The sequence below is a fragment of the Perognathus longimembris genome, chromosome 28 (assembly GCF_023159225.1).
Source record: "Perognathus longimembris pacificus isolate PPM17 chromosome 28, ASM2315922v1, whole genome shotgun sequence".
NCBI classification, from domain to species: domain Eukaryota; kingdom Metazoa; phylum Chordata; class Mammalia; order Rodentia; family Heteromyidae; genus Perognathus; species Perognathus longimembris.
Window position 1 is genome coordinate 28,307,068 of NC_063188.1, and position 17,494 is coordinate 28,324,561.

A 17,494-nucleotide genomic window follows, 5' to 3' on the forward strand; every position below is an offset into this window, starting at 1 on the left:
AATAAAATTGAATAAACTGCCAAAGGTGGTATAGCTCATTAATATGAACAATTTCAGTACAGCTTTTGTTTATAAAGACAGGCCATATAGAGCTTTATAGTTCTTATTATGCTCAACATTTAACAAAATGCATCATTAGTATGGCCATTACACATTTTAGAAACTTAAAAATGATAGTTTGTTTCGCTATTATTTGTTAGCCATTCATTAGTATGTCCCATTTTAGATGGAGTAGAGAATGTGGATGTTATTTCCTATCCTTTATTTCTTTAAGTATTTTACAAGGACACACATATTTTAACTTTTATCAGTAACAGTGCTTTTCTTTCCATTTCTTTATTTTGACATAAAATACAATCTGCCTTAATTTTTGGATGACCATATTTGTGTCATCTTTCAGACTTGAAAAAGAACAGTTACTTGCAGAAGAAGATGATGAATTGAAAGAAGTAACTGATTTGAGGAAAATAGCTGCACAGTTATTGAAGCAAGAACAGAAGAACAGGTATTCTTTTTAATAATGAATTTTAATAGGCAAATTTTATAATTATTAAAACAAATTATTTAAAGATCATCAAAATATATTAATTTTCAAGTAATCATAGGGCCCCATTAAAAGGTATTTTCAAATGACTGCTAAAATACAATAAGAAATTCTTAGGAGAGAAATGTAAAATTATATATACAACTGAGAGAATATATTGACATAGTTACTTTATGTATTTTTGTGGTGGAGCTCACACTCAGTCTCTTGGATGCTAGGAAAGCAGTCTATCACTAGTGTCCACTTCCTCCCTAATCTCTATTTTTTAGATCAGTTAGGTGTTTATTATTCCTGTGTGATTAACCCTAATACCTAGTTTATTGGTTTATCCAATGTAACACACAGTAAAATTATACTGTAAGTATTTTTTCTAAGTTCATGCCTTATTTAGCAAGTATATGTTTTGTTTTTCTCTTCTCATTACTTAGTCCTTATGTATAAGTATAAACTTCTTAGAATTGAGCTGCATTAGGTAGTGGTTGATTAAATCAGTGTGGTGATTTAAGAGCACAAGATCAGTTTCATCTTGATCAAGGGCTAATTTTCATACAGGTTAGAGTTTTTCCAAATACATGTTTTTGTTAATCAGGACAACATGGTGAATGAGTATAAAGTCAAATGAAGTACATTTTGAGTATAGGAAAAGGTTCAAGTACTGCTCAGGGTCAGCTGTTGTTATCATCTTCATATACTGTGAGTAATATATTTTTAGTTCCAAAATAATAGAGTTTTGTGATCATTTTAGAGAATAAATTTGGTACATTTATTATGCATAAGTAATTGTATTTTATGTTTAACATGACAATTTTTGAGACGTTTCAAATTTTAAATACACTGGCATTTGTTTAAGTATGCTTTGAAAAATACTGTTAGATTTTATCAGCTGGGTAGGGTCATGCAGGTCCCAAATCCTATCACTCAAGAGGCTGAGACAGGAGATTGAGCAGTTTAGACCAGCCTTCACTACATACTGGGAACCTGTTTCAAAATCAACAGCCCCCAATAAAGGATTCAGTTGAAGGCTGCTGTTATGTCAAAATGATAGAGTGCTTGCCTAGCACACAAGAGTCTTTTGTTCCATCCTTAATGTTGTAAGAACAAGCAAAAACAAAAACAATAAAACTGATCAAATGACAAATATATAGATTTTAAGAACCATTTTTAGGGAAGTCTAGATAAGGGCTAATGAGATAAGTCCCTATTAAATTGAGTATAATATTTTGCACAGTTACTATACTTGTAGTTAAAAATTTCATACAACTAAATATCACTTACATTTACCCCTTCTTTACATAATTAATCTTCATTCTTAGTTTATGTTTTTCTTATGCCATAACTTTCTGTAAACCTTTTCTAGTAGTTATCATCTAATCATTTCCAGCAATTCATTTCTAATGGTATTTGTGACATTTTTTCAAATATTAGTTGGAGGCTGTGTATAATTACCTCTCTCCAATACAATCTACCTGTTGACCACACTATATGTGGCTTAAGAGATTTGAGGAAGCACACCACTACCTGCTTTGTGGAACTTAAAAAATACTTGTGTGTGTATCTCTTTACCTAGCAGACAAATGAGTTGTATTTAAAATAATAGGAAGAAATTGCTGATTTTTAATTTTTTGATACAATTTTCTTCTCATTGTGTTAAGAATGAAAGTATAAGGCTGGGAATGTGGCTTATTGGTAGAGTGTTTGCCTAACTCAATTCTTCAGTACTACATAAACAGAAAAAGCCAGAAGTGGCGCTGTAGCTCAAATGGGAGAGTGTTAGCCTTGATCAAAAGAAGCTCAAGGACAGGGCCCAGGCCCTGAGTTAAAGCCCTAATTTCAAGACTGGCAAAAAATAAAAAGAATGAAAGTGTATGAGTATATTGTTTTTGATTTTACCATTCCCTTGTATATTACAGAACTTTTTTGATCCTACCATTGTCATATTAGATTTTCATCTATTCCTATGCCTTATTCATTCTAGCATAATACCAGTTAATAGCACATCTTCCATAGGTTGTATTTGTATCATAGTTTGTAATTTGTACAAAAAAGTATCCAGAATCATGCCTTGTTCAAAATTGGTTTACAGTTATATTGTTACTGGTTGTCTCTTGAAAAATTAAACCAAATTTAATAATTAGGAGCTTTTAACTAAAAATTATATGTTATATTAAATTAACTATGGTTTTCTTTAAAATATGTACAAAAGTAATTTCCATCTTTAACTGGTTCCTTTGGAATCATTCTTTTTAGATGCTACCACATATGAACATAAGAACCTTTTTGATGAATATCAGTGACCTTAATGTAATATGTCTAATTTTTGGATGCATTAAAATATTTTTATGACGAATTTACTTATATACTTTTATTCTTAACATTGAGAAAAATATTCATTATTGTATAATCTTAAAAAATCAATATTCTCTTCTCATGATGATAAGCACAATAGTTTTACCTGCTAGATCAAGGATATATAATGTGTATATATATTTTTAATTTTCACAGAGCAGATGTGGAATCTATGTGTTAGGTATTAACACAGTCATTAGAATTTCTTGTTTGTTAGTGTTGAATAGGAATAACTAAATGAATAAGATTACACTCACTCATCAGGTAATAATAACTAGGACTCCTCCTTTGACTGGATTCTGTATTGCTTTAGCTTGCTGCAGTGTAAAGGTGAATGAAATACTAACGCTAGGCTAAAAGCAAGTATGTACTCCAAAACTAGATGTAATTAACAGCTACTCATGTTGCATTCCGTGATGATTTTCTTGTGGCTGTTTTGCCATTTGTTCAGTTCATACTGTTATTTTTTTAACAAAAGTCTTTGATACTTTAAGAAAATTAGCATTATTAGTGCTGAGAATGTGTCTTAGTGGTTGAGTGCTTGCCTAGCATGCATGAAGCCCTGGGTTCGATTCTTCAGCACCACATAAACAGAAAAAGCTAGAAGTGGCACTGTGGCTCAAGTGGCAGAGTGCTACTAGCTTTGAGCAAAAGAAAGCCAGAGACAGTGCTCAGGCCCTGAGTGCAAAGCCCCAGGAAAAAAAAAAGAAAACTTACATTACTAATCGATGGGTGAGATTATCTTAAGAGTGTAGCAAGAGGTCAGAGTACATAATTAATAATCCAAAATAGTGGCAAGGAAGTGGAGACAGAGGAATTGACAGTTCAGGACCATCCTGAAAAATAAGCAAGCAAGCAAACAAAACAAATGTCTTCCTAAAAGCTAGCAACCCACAAAACCAATAACAAAACCAATCTTTAAAATATCAATATCTTAAAAGCAATGTTTCTTTATGAATAAATTCTAGAAATTTTTGTACATCGTACCTATAGTTAACAATACTATGTTAACACTTAAAAATGAGTTAACAGCCAGACACTGGTGGGTCATTCTATAATCCTACTTACTTAGGAGGCTGAAATCTGAGGACTGTGATTCAAAGCCAGTGTGGGCAGGAAAGTCTGTGACACTCTTACCTCAAGTTAACCACCAGAAAACTGAAAGTGACACTGTGGCTCAAAGTGGTAGAGCACTAGACTTGAGCAAGAAAAGTCAGGGATTGTACTCAGACTCTGAGCTCAAGTTCCATGACTGACAAAATATGAGTCAACAGAGCCAGCACTGGTGTCTCATGCCTGTAATCTTACCTACTCAGGAGGTTGACATCTGAGGAGTGCAGTTTGAAGCTAACTGGGCAAGAAAGCCCATGACACTGTTATCTTTAACCACTAAAAAGCCAGAATTGGAACTGTGGCTCACGTGGTAGAGCAGTAGTCGTGAGCAAAGAAACTCGGACAGTCCTCAGGCTCTCAGTTCAAGCTCCAGGACTGGCACCAAAACAAAACTTAAGAGTAGATCTTATGTTCAATATTTTCACCACAGAATATACATTCTTGTTTTCTAGAATGAGAAAATAATCACGGAAGGAGATTAGAATAAAATGTATATCAGAATATTCTCCTTTTTAGTGCTAGCCATCAAAAGGAATATTGTTCATATTAATATGAGAATATAAGAAAGGAAGATCTGTTGAAAAATAAAATAATACTGCTTTACAAATTATTGAGACAGGCCTACAAATTTTCATCAGCTCTACTCATGTTTGTAGGAGTGGTAAATTTTTATCTTACATGTAATAGCATTGGAAAAGTGACTGCTATTTATATTATGATTTTCTCATGTGAATTAAGAAGCAGATATTCAGTAACAAAATAGGATTACTGTCTTAAAACAAGAATTAAAATATATATGGGCTTCTGTAATCAATAGCTTTAAGTTGGCTGATTCTTATTGTATTTTTATTACTTCTTACTTATTCTATAATACTTTCTGTTTTGTCTTTCCTTTTAATAATTATTTTATTTGCTTTTAGGTGTGTCCTGAGGGTTTTTCTTTATTGTGGAAGGATGTGCTTCTGAGTGTGACATAGCTAGATAACAAAAAACAAATAAGAAAAGATAAACAATTAAAGTATAATTAAGGATCATGCAATGTGAAATCAAGACTTTGAGAAATTTATTATTTTTCATTCAAAATTGTAGAAATTATCACATTACCTGTTTTTTTTATTATATCAACATTTCAATCTGAGGAGCATCAATTTGACCTCAATTTGACCTCTAATAGTTTGTTAAAACTATTTGGAGAGTTCTTTCAACTCTTGAAACCTAGCCATTCTTCTTTTCTGCTTCCTTTACTAATGACTTCCTTGTCTTCTCCAAAAACATCATCTTCCTCCCATTTTTTGCTTTGATTGCTATATGTGAAATATGAATATAGATGGAGGCCCTTAAGTTATAGATCATCATTCAGTGACAAACTCTTCCAGAGGACCAGAGCAGCAGGACGGAAATCAAGGTATCTAGAGTTGGTGGAAGCCTTAAGTATTAAGGGGCTAGGTTCATGTAGCTGAATTGTGTAGTTTTTTACTTAAAATAAGTACTGGGACTGTTAGAGAAGTGTCTTAGATAAGTAGATATTTATTTTAACATTGATTATCACAGAGTAAAGTAGAAAATATCAATACACATTGTAAACTATCACATAGGTAAATTTTTAGGTATATTGTATTGTGTAGAAAAGTGGGACCACCTTTTTTTGCCTTCAGTATGACTCTTGTATGTCAGTCATCACAACTCTAGTGAGTGTGGTGTGAGAAGTAATGAAATTGTATTGTAGATTGACTACTTCTCTCCTTGCAATAATTCTGATATTCCTCCCAGGATAGTACTTATTGCCTTTTCTCTTTTTACATTATATAACTTATTCTTAATATTTTATTTCCTTTTTATTTCCCTAAATAAGGAATAACATTTTATTTCCTTAGATATTTCATTACCTATATAGCCTACTGTTTTTACTTATTTAAGGGAAATTTTAGTTCACATCTAAATCTATGGTGATTTGGTTATAACACTGTTCTTTCACACCTCACAGTGTCTTCTCCTTAGTGAGGCTATACTAGATCCAAGCTAGTGAGGAGATCTGTGTGATGGAAATTCAATTCTTTATACCTCCTAACTTGTATTTACTTCATTTCATATCAATTAATATTCAGCTTTAAATTTTTCTGTATTTTAACCCTTGATATCTGAAGATTTTATTTTGAATCACATTTTTTATTCCTTTTTAACACTAAACTTTAACATGAAAACTCAAGTCACATTGATTTCTGCAGGGATATTAAAAACTCTTAAATAAATATATAATTATGTTAGACAAAGATAATAATTCATTAATTTTGACATTGAGATGGATGAAATTGTAGACAAATAGTTCTCTCTTGTGACTCATCATTTTTCATTTTCTTTGTTTTTATTTTCTTTCAAGCCAGTTCCATTTGGTTATTAAACTTTTCAGAGGCTTTTGGGTTTTTGTTAAGGGATTGAAGTTTAGTAATGGTTTTACATTTAGAATTAAAGTTTATTACTGACAACATAATTATGTGTATGTATTAACATAATTTATGTCATTTGCTGTGCTGGGAAAACTAAATCACTTATAATGCTACCTAAAAGTCTGTATATCTATCTTAGGTCTCAGCCACATGTCAGGTATATGGGATAGAGGGTTTATATACCTTTAAAAAGGATGTATAAAAGAAGATGCATGAATTGGTGTATTTCAGTGTTTAATAAATAGTGTGCTTATGGGTATCTGATCTAAATAGCATTTAAATATTTTCTAGCAAAGATCTTCATGGACTAGATGAAGTTTATTTTGGAGAGTTTTGTATATGCTGTATTCTCTTTAGTGTATTTTATAATTAATGTATTGATTTATTTCTAGGATTCTTAATCATTCAACTTCTGTCATTAGAAACAAGCTGAAACAAACTGTGGAATGTGAAAAGAGGTACAAATATATCTTAGTCCTTATATTTAGTATTTCATATTGACATTTGATCTTATAGCGATTTCTATATGGGCTCTAATTGAATAAATTATATAAATATGAGATCATTTATAATGCCACAAGTGAATTAAATTTAGTTTTGATATAAACAAAACAAAACTGCTAATTATTTTGCTTAATCCTAGACTTTGTCTTGATAATAGAATTACCAATTCACTCAGCATATTTGTTGTATTGCTGTTTCTATCAGTATTGTGATTTCATAGTTTTTGTTCTTTATGCTATTGTTTACTTTTTGATTACTTCAATTGGATGTTGAGTATTTTTTCTATAAAGATAAATAATATGTCTACACAAACAAATTCCAAAGAAATAAAAGACCTTGGAAATTTTCCTTCTATTGCTTTGGTTTGAAAATTTAGCTTAGATTCAACTTCTGAGTCTTCCCATTGGAGTGTATAGTTTCAAGACTGGGCGGAAGTACAGGAGCACACAAAATTAACATTTGGTGGATGTTTGCTGTATATGTGACTGTTCTTAATGCTTCTGATGTGTAGTGTCATTTAATCCTCACAGTAACATTATGAAGTTGTTACTGTTGATGATCCCCACTTTATAGATGAGCAAACTTGAGACTCACAAATCAACAAATGTTGCCTCAAGATCACATAGCTAATAAGAGGTAGAGTCACAATTCAAATTCAGATTTGTCTGATTTAGAAGCCTAAGTTTTATTAATATGTGGTAATCAAAAACTTTGCTTTCTTCCTATCTACACATCTCCCTGGATTTCTACCCCTAGATACCCATTGTTTCTAAGTGAATTTATTTTCCCCAAATCTCTTTCTTCTCCTAGTGTGCTAAGTGATTATGAAGCTATTTGGACAGTCACCCAAATTGGGAACTTTAAGATCACTGGAAACTTCCATTATGTACCCTTCCTAATATGGGCAATCACAGAAAATTATAGTTTCTTAACATAATTAATCATATGGTGAGACAGGAAGCCAGAGACATTCTGGGCAGGCTCACTTTAAAAAAAATAAAATAAAAGCAACACATTCTTTGGGAACTAACTGGGTCCCAAAGCACTATATCAATCCCTTCCTCAGACAGTGTCCATAATTACCTTGCATTAAGTGTCACTTCTTTTTATTTTATTTTTTTATTGTTTTTTTTTTTTTTTGGCCAGTCCTGGGCCGCGAACTCAGGGCCTGAGCACTGTCCCTGGCTTCTTTTTTGCTCAAGGCTAGCACTCTGCCACTTGAGCCACAGCGCCACTTCTGGCCATTTTCTGTATATGTGGTGCTGAGGAATCGAACCCAGGGCCTCATGTATATGAGGCAAGCACTCTTGCCACTAGGCCATATTCCCAGCCGGCTCTCTCTTTTTATTTTTTAACCATTTTGTTTTTATTGATTTTATTTTTAATGTTACTTTTTATTATATTTAAGTAGTTGTATACAGGAATTTCAATTCAGTATATCAGTTTATAAGTATAATGAATCTTGATCAATGTCATCCCTTTCATCATTCTTCCCCGTCTTTCCCAACCCTTTCCATCTCCTCAAGTTACCTGGTACCATTGTCACATAGGCACATTGAATATTGTCACTGTGTTTATCCTCTCTTCTCTCCTACCTTCCCTTCTCCACTTTCCCTCCCCCTCTAATAAAACATGTTTTTGCATCCTGATAATCACTTTTTGGTGCTGGTTCTGAGGCTTGAACTCAGAGGTGCTGTCCCTGAGCTTTTGTGCTCATCGATGCTGGCACCACTTGCTCCACTTCTGGCTTTTTGTTGTTGTTGTTAATGTGAGATAAGAGTCTCACGCACTTTTCTTCCTTGCACTGACTTTGAACCACAGTCTTCAGATCTCACCTCCTGATTCTCAAGACTACCGGCATCAGTCACTGGGACCCAGCTCAGATATTCATTTCTTCAATAGTTACATCTTCCCCTGTGTATATACCATAATTTAGTCAGTTTCTTTGTGTATATTTGCATATGATCCTGTTTGCTTTCATATATGCTTATAAATTTGATCTTTCACATGAGAGAAAACATGCACCTTTTGTCTCTTTGAGTCTGACTTCAGATGACATTATTATTATTATTATTACATAATTATTACATTCTTGGCTTCTTTAAAGTCCTTAGATTAGTCCTTTACAAAAGATTGATATAATATGAACCCATTTTGATATTTTCTATAAACAAACAGTTATTAGAAATTTAAATATACTTTGTCAACTGTAAATTTCATGTTATTAGTTTAAAGGTTAGGCATGGATACAGTCATTACATTCCTGTCGAAAAACAAAGGCACGTTTATAGCGTTCATAAACTAAGGATTTTTTCTAAGTATTTTATTTCATAATAAAACATATTTAATTTTTTTAGTGTCTCAGCAGATGAAGTTAATTCACCATTATCACCCCTTCCATGGCAGGTGAGAGGAAATTACATTACTAATATATACATATTATTATGCTCTCAATTGTTTAGTTACAAGAAATTGTTTCATTATAGCCCTTAGAAAATCAGAAGGATCAAATAGTTGAACAACAGTGGCCAGAATCTCAACCTATAATCTGGCAAAGTGAAGAAAGGAGGCGGAGTAAACAGATTAGAAAAGAATATTTCAAGGTACATTATTTAATTTTAAAATTAATTTTGTATTTGTTAATTTTGAAAGTGTCCAGGTTGGGTTTGTTAATAATATTTAATTCTAAAGCTAAATGCAGCAAATATCTTTATCTTGATTTCTCATGTTTATGTGGAATAGATATGGTATTGAATTATATCTATAAAATTTTAGTACTCCTGGGCACCAGTGGCTCATGCCTGTAATCCTAACTACTCAGGAGGCTGAGATCTGAGGATCACAGTTCAAAGCCAGCCCAGGCAGGAAAGTCCATGAGACTCTTATCTCCAATTAACCACTCAAAAACCGGAAGTGGTGCTGTGGTAGAGAGCTGGCCTTGAGCTGAAAAACTCAGGGACAACACCCAGGCCCAGAATTCAATCCCCATGACCAATAAGACAAAAAAATAGTAATTTAAAATTATTAAGGTGAGTAGATAATATAAATTATGATTTAAAAAATATTTTGTGAAAAATAAATTTCTATTTGCTATACTTCTAGTTGTAGCAATTAATGTTATGTTTGGATTTTAAGAAGATAGAATCTTACAATGTAGCCCAAAGCTGGCTTACAACTCTTTTTTTTGCTCTTAGTGGGGCTTGAACTCCAGACCTGAGAATTGTCCTTTAGCTTTAGCTTTTTTGCTCAAGACTAGTACTCTACCACTTGAGCTACAGCTCTACTTCTGGCTTTTTGCTGGCTAATTGCCTAAGAATCTCAAGGGCTTTCCTGCCTGGAGTGACTTTGAACTGCAGTCCTTAGTTCTCTGCCTTCTGAGTTGCTAGGATTGCAGGGGTGGGCCACTAGTGCTCAGCTGACTTGCATCTCTTTATCCTCCTGCCTCATCCTACCAAATACAGGGATTTCAGATTTGTGACACTATGCCTGGCTCAAGAAAGGACTTTCATTGAATTTGTTTCAACAAATAGTTGACAAGTATTTATGATTAGTATTTCACTATTTCTGTTAATAAATACAATGTACATTTTGCTAAAATATTTGTCATCCATATTTTCTGTTTGTTATCTTAGATTTCTTGAGAGAATCTGTTAACTTAAAGATATTGCAGAATATTTCAATTATCCCAAACCTTTAGTTAGTAAGCAGTTAATGAAATTTTGTTGTGTATGTTATTGTAAATATTGTGTTATTGTCTTATTTGTATTTAAAGTGTGCCATATTCAGAGAGATCAGTCATCAGAATGTAGCATAATTTTCAATATTTGCCAGAATTTGTTGTTGGAATGTGACTTGACTGAGCAGTAAAGACTCCTGCTCCATGAATAGCAAATTTTGTTATATTGAATCTCTTCAGTTTCCCACAGCACAATTCTACTTATACTTTTATTTAAACACATATAATCTAACTAATTTATAGACAATTTTCAGTTCATACCACTAATAAAGAGGATTTGTTTATATTTTTCTATTTGGTAGAAATACATTTTGCCTTGCATATTAATATCTTGCTGTATGTATGGGAATGTAACATGTGTTTGGATGTTGTATATAACGAAAGCAAAGTGTTACATGTCTCAGCAAATCAGTGATACATTTAACCCTTCAGCAAATAATTACTGGGCATTTATAATAACCCTATTGTTAGTTGGCCAGTATAAAAGATAAATAAAATACAGACATGAGTAAAAGGAGGCCATTCTAAGGAGAACCTTGTTCAATGATGATGAAATAATTTCATATCAGCCCTTTGAGATCTGCACTTAACATTTACAGAGACATTTCCCCCTTTCTAGTTCCTAGACTGTTAGCCATGAAACAGTAAAATTTGTCTGTAAATAGAACTTTAAGAGATCAAATAGTGTAATATTTGAAATGTCCATTACATATTATCATTCAATAACTGCTAATTTATTACTTGAAAAAGTAGGTGCAAAAATAAGCTTCTATCTGGGTGCCAGTGACACATGCCTGTAATCCTAGCTACTCAAGAGGCTGGTATCTGAAGATCGTGGTTCAAAGCCAGCCTGGGCAGGAAAGTGTGACTCTGATCTCCAGTTAACCAGCAAAACAATCAGAAGTAGGAGTGTAACTCAAAGTAGTAGAGTGCTGGCCTTCAGAGTGCATGGGCGTGTACACACACACACACACACACACACACACACACACACACACACACACACAACAATCTGAGATCAAGCCAAGCCCCAGGACTGGCACACATATACACAAAAAACTTCAGTCATTGGAAAAAGTTTTCAGGAGATGTGTAGTTCTCCTAACCTGTCAGAAGGTGTCAGTGTAAACACACTGCAAAAATTTTAATATGCCAAGATTTTAAAATTTTTTTCTCTGAAATAAAGTAAAGGTAAACTCGAAGGGGATAAGGTTAGTTTAATTGTAGAACATGTATTAATTATGTGAGGAGCCTTGGGTTTAGTTCCCAACATCAGAAACCAAAAGAAGGTCAAGGCCAGTATAACATATATTAAAATCTGAACTACAGTTTAGAATCACCAGTACTTTCATTATTATAATATCATCTATTAGTTTTAACATGTCTTCTTTCAAAGGTAAAAAGATAATTTTCTTTATTTCATTTTTAATATTGGTTTTTGAAAGTTTATTTTTAAATACTTGTGCAAAGGGGTTTCAAGACTTTTCTTAATTACTCTTTTTCTAAAAATTAAAACAATTATTTATAGATGTATTATTGAACCTAATTTGGATCGAGAATTCAATAAGAACAGTACTCTAGAGTTTTTATGAAATTATCACTGAGAAGTGATGGCTCCTTTAGCTTGGCAGGGCTATAAACCCTATAGAGCTTTTAACTAAGCCACATATTTCCTTATTTCTGTTCCACAGTAAATTATTCATAATGCTGTTTATTCTGCATATTTATTGAACGCATTTGTGTATATATTAACATGTGTCTGTGTATAAAACTCACATCTCTGTTTTACTTCGTACATGCCCAAAACAATTTAGAATACTGTTTTTTTAATCAGCTAAATCTCTGAAACTAAGTAAAAAAATGATGCAGCATATTGGCTAGACTATGTGAGCAGGAAGATAAATTGGATTAGATAATTTTAGTAAGTAATCATGGTAGAGTTACATTAACGTTTAAATTTTAAGTTGTAGAAAACTACTGTCACCTATCAATTTTATGTCCTTGTAGCCAGAATGCCCCTTACTTCATTTCTCAATACATTACTTGAGTAAATATATATTACAGAAATTCATTGATGTTATTTTAATAGGGCACATACAAAGTATGAAAATATAACCTTGTGTTGCTATTTAATGTAAGTTAGTGGCTTTAATTTCTTGTAAGAATAACACATGACTTCTAAATGTACTTAATGGCCGATTTCTAAACAAAATACCAAAATACGAAAATGCATTACGATATTTAATTTATTTCAATTCCATATATACCTTCAAATATATCTGATTACTATTGAGATAAAACATTATAATGACTTAAAATACATAGTGATTTCATAAATAGAGTATAGTATTTTTTATTTAAAGGTGAACCCCAAGGAAAATATTTGAAAAGTATTTGTATTACCATTGTCAGTCTTGTTCTGTTCTCAAGGAGATTTTGCACAAGTTATTGCCTCCTATGAAATGAATATAAATTTTAGAGATGAACTGACCTTTTTGCTACACTAGTTTCAATATAACTTTTTGTTGTACTGTTTAAACAGAATAATAAAACTTTGGTATTCAGACTAATCCTAATGGAGGATAGCTTAGTTGACTCAGTAAAAGTTGGACTTTGAGCATACTTTTAAATCTGTACTTATAATTAGGTTTTTGGTCTTAAGACATTTAAATATGTGCCATAATACAAAACTTAGTTTTCATGAAAAATGAAGGTTTTAAATTAGAATAGTATTTGAGTAGCAATAGTACAGTTCTTGGCTATATCATTTATGTTTCTTTGCTGTCCACCTGTCCACTCCTTTATATCTCTTGACTTTGCATTTTGTAAATATTCCTAAAGTTCTACTGTGGGGGAGAAAAGTAACTTTTTCTTGTTCTTTGCAAGGGTCATGGCTGAGTCTCATTTTACAACAGACAGATTCATGGGAAAAATTTAATGTAACATGCGATCCTTCAGAAACACATACCTTAAGAGCATCAGGTGCATGAGGTAGATCGCCAGGCAGAGCGCGGTGCGGACTGATGGTAATCAACTGAGGGGACTCAGCAAGGCCTGTTTGTTCAGGCTTTTTGCTGTATCTTTGCATGACTTTCATTCTTCCCCAGTAAGTGAGGAAGACATGTGACATGAAACCTGAGGAAAGAAGGAAAGCAGGTCAAGAGAAGTGACCTTTCTAGGTCTTTTGGCTTAACATAGGTTAGAGGAAGATACTATTTATGACTCACTGTGGGAATCAAAAATAAGGTGAAGAAAGGAGAGCAGGTTAGAGAATGATCTCTAGGTTACTATTGTAACCTGTAGAATAGTAACCTGTAGTAGTATTTTCTGAGTTCCAACACTAACACCATCCCAGACATCTGTTTTAGCAGAAGCCTTTGTTTTTTGTTAGTAACAAATTTGTCATTTCTAGCTTCCAAGTTTCTGGTCATTCTTTAACTGACTGGAATCTAGCTTTCACCTCCATTTCTCCATTGAACTGTCCTTCACTAGAGGTTAATGAGAAATACAAATGCCAAATCCAATGTAGCATTTGATAGGGATAGCCACGTTTTCTTCATGAAACTCCTTTCTTGGTTTCTATCCCATTTTCTTCCTCTGATTATTCTTCCATTAACTTCTTGATGTTCTTTCCCCTTTTCTATGTGATATTGGAGTTTGAATTCAGAGCTTTGAACTTGCCAGGTAGACTTGCTACTGCTTGTGCCATATTTCCAAACCTTTGTCTAGCTAACTTTCTAATAGCTTCTCAATTTTGTAGAGAGAAGCACTGCAATTCCCTATTTATGCTTCCTGTGTAGCTAACAGGTGCATGCTGGTACATCCAGTATTTTTTTCTGGTGAGATGGAGTCTTGCAAATTTTTTTTTTGCCTGAGCTGACCTGGAACTGTGGTCTTCCTAATTTCAGCCTTCAGGAGATGTGTGGCACCATACCCATATTTGATTGAGATGGAGTTTTGTGAACTTTTGGCCCAGGCTAGCATTGAATAATGTTCCTCCTCTTCTCCATATCTCAAGCAATTAGGATTATAGGCACGAAACACTGGTGCTCAGTATTGCTGTTCTTGTTATATTTCTTTTCTGACATTTTTACTTGATTTTAATGTCTCTTTTCCTTTTTTTTTTTTTTTTTTTTTGGCCAGTCGTGGGCCTTGGACTCAGGGCCTGAGCACTGTCCCTGGCTTCTTCCCGCTCAAGGCTAGCACTCTGCCACTTGAGCCACAGCGCCGCTTCTGGCCGTTTTCTGTATATGTGGTGCTGGGGAATCGAACCTAGGGCCTCGTGTATCCGAGGCAGGCACTCTTGCCACTAGGCTATATCCCCAGCCCTTCCGTTTTTTTTTTAATTACTCTCAAAGCTCTGTCTCCTAAGAGTTAATGACTCCACATGTTTTTAAATATTCTACTTGGTTCAAATTTGTTGTATAATTCTTTGCTGGTTTTCACACTTGTGTTTCTAATTGTCTGGATGTCTTACATGTATTTTAAATTCAATATGCCTCTTCCTCGCAATCCCCATGATAAAAATCACTCTCATTTCCGTAAGGTCAATATTTCGGTCCTCTTTCATTCATTTGCTTTCTTGTCCCTTTTACCTTATTAGCCATCCACTCTGTTAAATATATATCCTTTTCTTAAAAAACAACAACAATTTTTTCTATCTCTACTATTCTGCCTTTGTTAGAATCTTTACACTTTCTTGTCTATGTAATTATAGTAATTTCTTAATGGTTCTCCTTTTACAACCCTCAGAGAGATCATTGGGCTCTTTATTGGCTCCCTGTTAGAATCAAAACAGTTTGGACTACTTGAAATTGTTATGAGATTTTTCTTACTTCTCTAAATTTCCTTATTTCCCTCAATTCACTTTCTACATAGCCTTGGTGAAAAAAATGTGTGTGTGTGTGTGTGTGTGTGTGTGTGTGTGTGTGTGTACTGAGGCTAGAGCTCAGCTCTCACACTCTCTCAGTTATTTGACTTACAGCCAGCACTCTATATTTGAACCATGCCTCCAGTCTGGCATTTTTATTGGTTAATTGGAGATGAAATGCAGTGGATTTTTCTGCCACACTGGCTTTTAACTGAAATCCTCTGATCTCAGCCTCCTGAGTAACTAGCCATACAAGGGCGTGTCATCAGTGCCCAGCTTCTGAACTACTTTTTGTTTTCTATATTGACTGTGCATTTTTCATTTCTCGTTGTTTTCCATATTCTGAAAATACTCGCTGGCCCTTTTATTTCTGGCAAACTCTTAGGATTTGGAAACTGATATGTAGCATATTGCCCGAGCTTCTATACCAAATCACTTGAGTCTTATTCCTTACTTGGATATCTACAAATTGTGTAAGTTAGGCAAGTCATGCTGAGCTTATTATTGTTGTTGTTATTATTGTCTGCAAATAAGTGTAATAGCAACTTCTCTCACAAGATTGTTGTAAGTATTTAATTCTTTAGGTTCTTAGAATAGCACTTCACAGTAGAATCACTTATTAAGCCTTAGCCCATTGTTCACTCAAATGTCTCTGTTTCATTGAAATAGAATACACACAATTACCTCAGAAAACCTCTTACCCAGGAATGTGAATTTGTTTTTACATACCAACTTCATTCAGTAGCTGAAAGTCGAGGCTATGTCTTGGATCACTTAGGAAGAAATACACACTGGCTGGGACGTATGTTTTGTTCCTAACACAGCTCAGTGCGCAGCTTGTGATTGAGATATCAGGTAGGCTATGTACTTTGCAAGGGTTGTAGAATGGAATATAATGCTACATAAGGGTATTATTAAGTAGAATCTTAAATACCAGGCAAAGAAGTTTGGATATAAGAAATATGTATAATAAATAAGTAAAATTTCCAAAATGACAGTCATGAGCTGCCAAGTAGAAAAAAATAATCTATTAATAACTTGTAGGAGAAATCAGGAAATTATGAGGAAGCAGTAATTAATTCCAACAGGCTGGCACTCTAGCTACTCAGGAGGCTGAGGTCTGAGGATTTCAGTTTGAAGCCATTCCAGGCAGGAAAGACTGTGAGACTCATGTGTCCAACTAGACACCAGAAAGTTGGAAGTAGAGTTGTGGCTCAAGTGGGCAGAGTGCCAACCTTAATCAGAAAAGTTAAGGGAAAATGCCCAGATCCTGAGTTCAAGCCTCCGTACCGGTGGTGCACATGCACACATACACACATACATAATGTATTTTCTTACTCTTTCTCAGGAACAATTGTGTTGTATATTAACATTTTTATGTTGATCATGCTATCTTTGACATCACTGTAAAACACGGATATAGTATGGAGGCATCAATAAGTATGAAGATTAAATGGATTAAAATATGTATAAGGCATTTTAGTACTAGTTTGTAGCAAGCACTAGTATGTTATCAACATTATTATGGAGTAGTCAATAATATGTGTAATGTTGTGTTTTTTTAAACTTGAAATGATTGGATTTTTTTACCTTCTTTTGGGGAGAGGATGAGATGTGAAGATTGAATCTAGTATTTCTCACTTGCTAGGCAAGCACTCTACATTTGAACTATATACCTCCTGCACTTCAGATTTCTTAATAATAAATGAACGGTAACGAGGGCCTAGAATAGGATTGTAGCTGTAAGAATGCAGAACAGGTAAGTCTGAAAGAAATTGTAAAAAGAATTGACTTGATGGACTATTGGATATAGTAAGTCATGGGAGAGCCCTCAGATTATGAACCTGAATGAATGGGAAAAGGGATTATAGGAAGGGAACATTACTTGATGCATTTAAAGTACTTAGAAAATTATCTTGCTCATAGCATTATATGTG

At 33.6% G+C, this 17,494-nt stretch overlaps 1 protein-coding gene across 2 annotated transcripts in view; it reads left to right on the plus strand.

The window, feature by feature from the left end:
• Nucleotides 1-17,494, plus strand: part of Lrch2 (leucine rich repeats and calponin homology domain containing 2) — an 80,009-nt gene that overhangs the window by 50,001 nt on the left and 12,514 nt on the right. Inside the window, exons 11-15 of one of the 2 annotated variants that reach the window (XM_048336376.1) lie at nt 401-505; nt 5,331-5,408; nt 6,840-6,905; nt 9,309-9,357; nt 9,438-9,554. In XM_048336376.1, coding sequence (XP_048192333.1) covers nt 401-505; nt 5,331-5,408; nt 6,840-6,905; nt 9,309-9,357; nt 9,438-9,554 — 415 coding nt within the window. The remainder of the gene's footprint in view (nt 1-400; nt 506-5,330; nt 5,409-6,839; nt 6,906-9,308; nt 9,358-9,437; nt 9,555-17,494) is intronic. The other variant, XM_048336375.1, reaches the window with a different exon arrangement.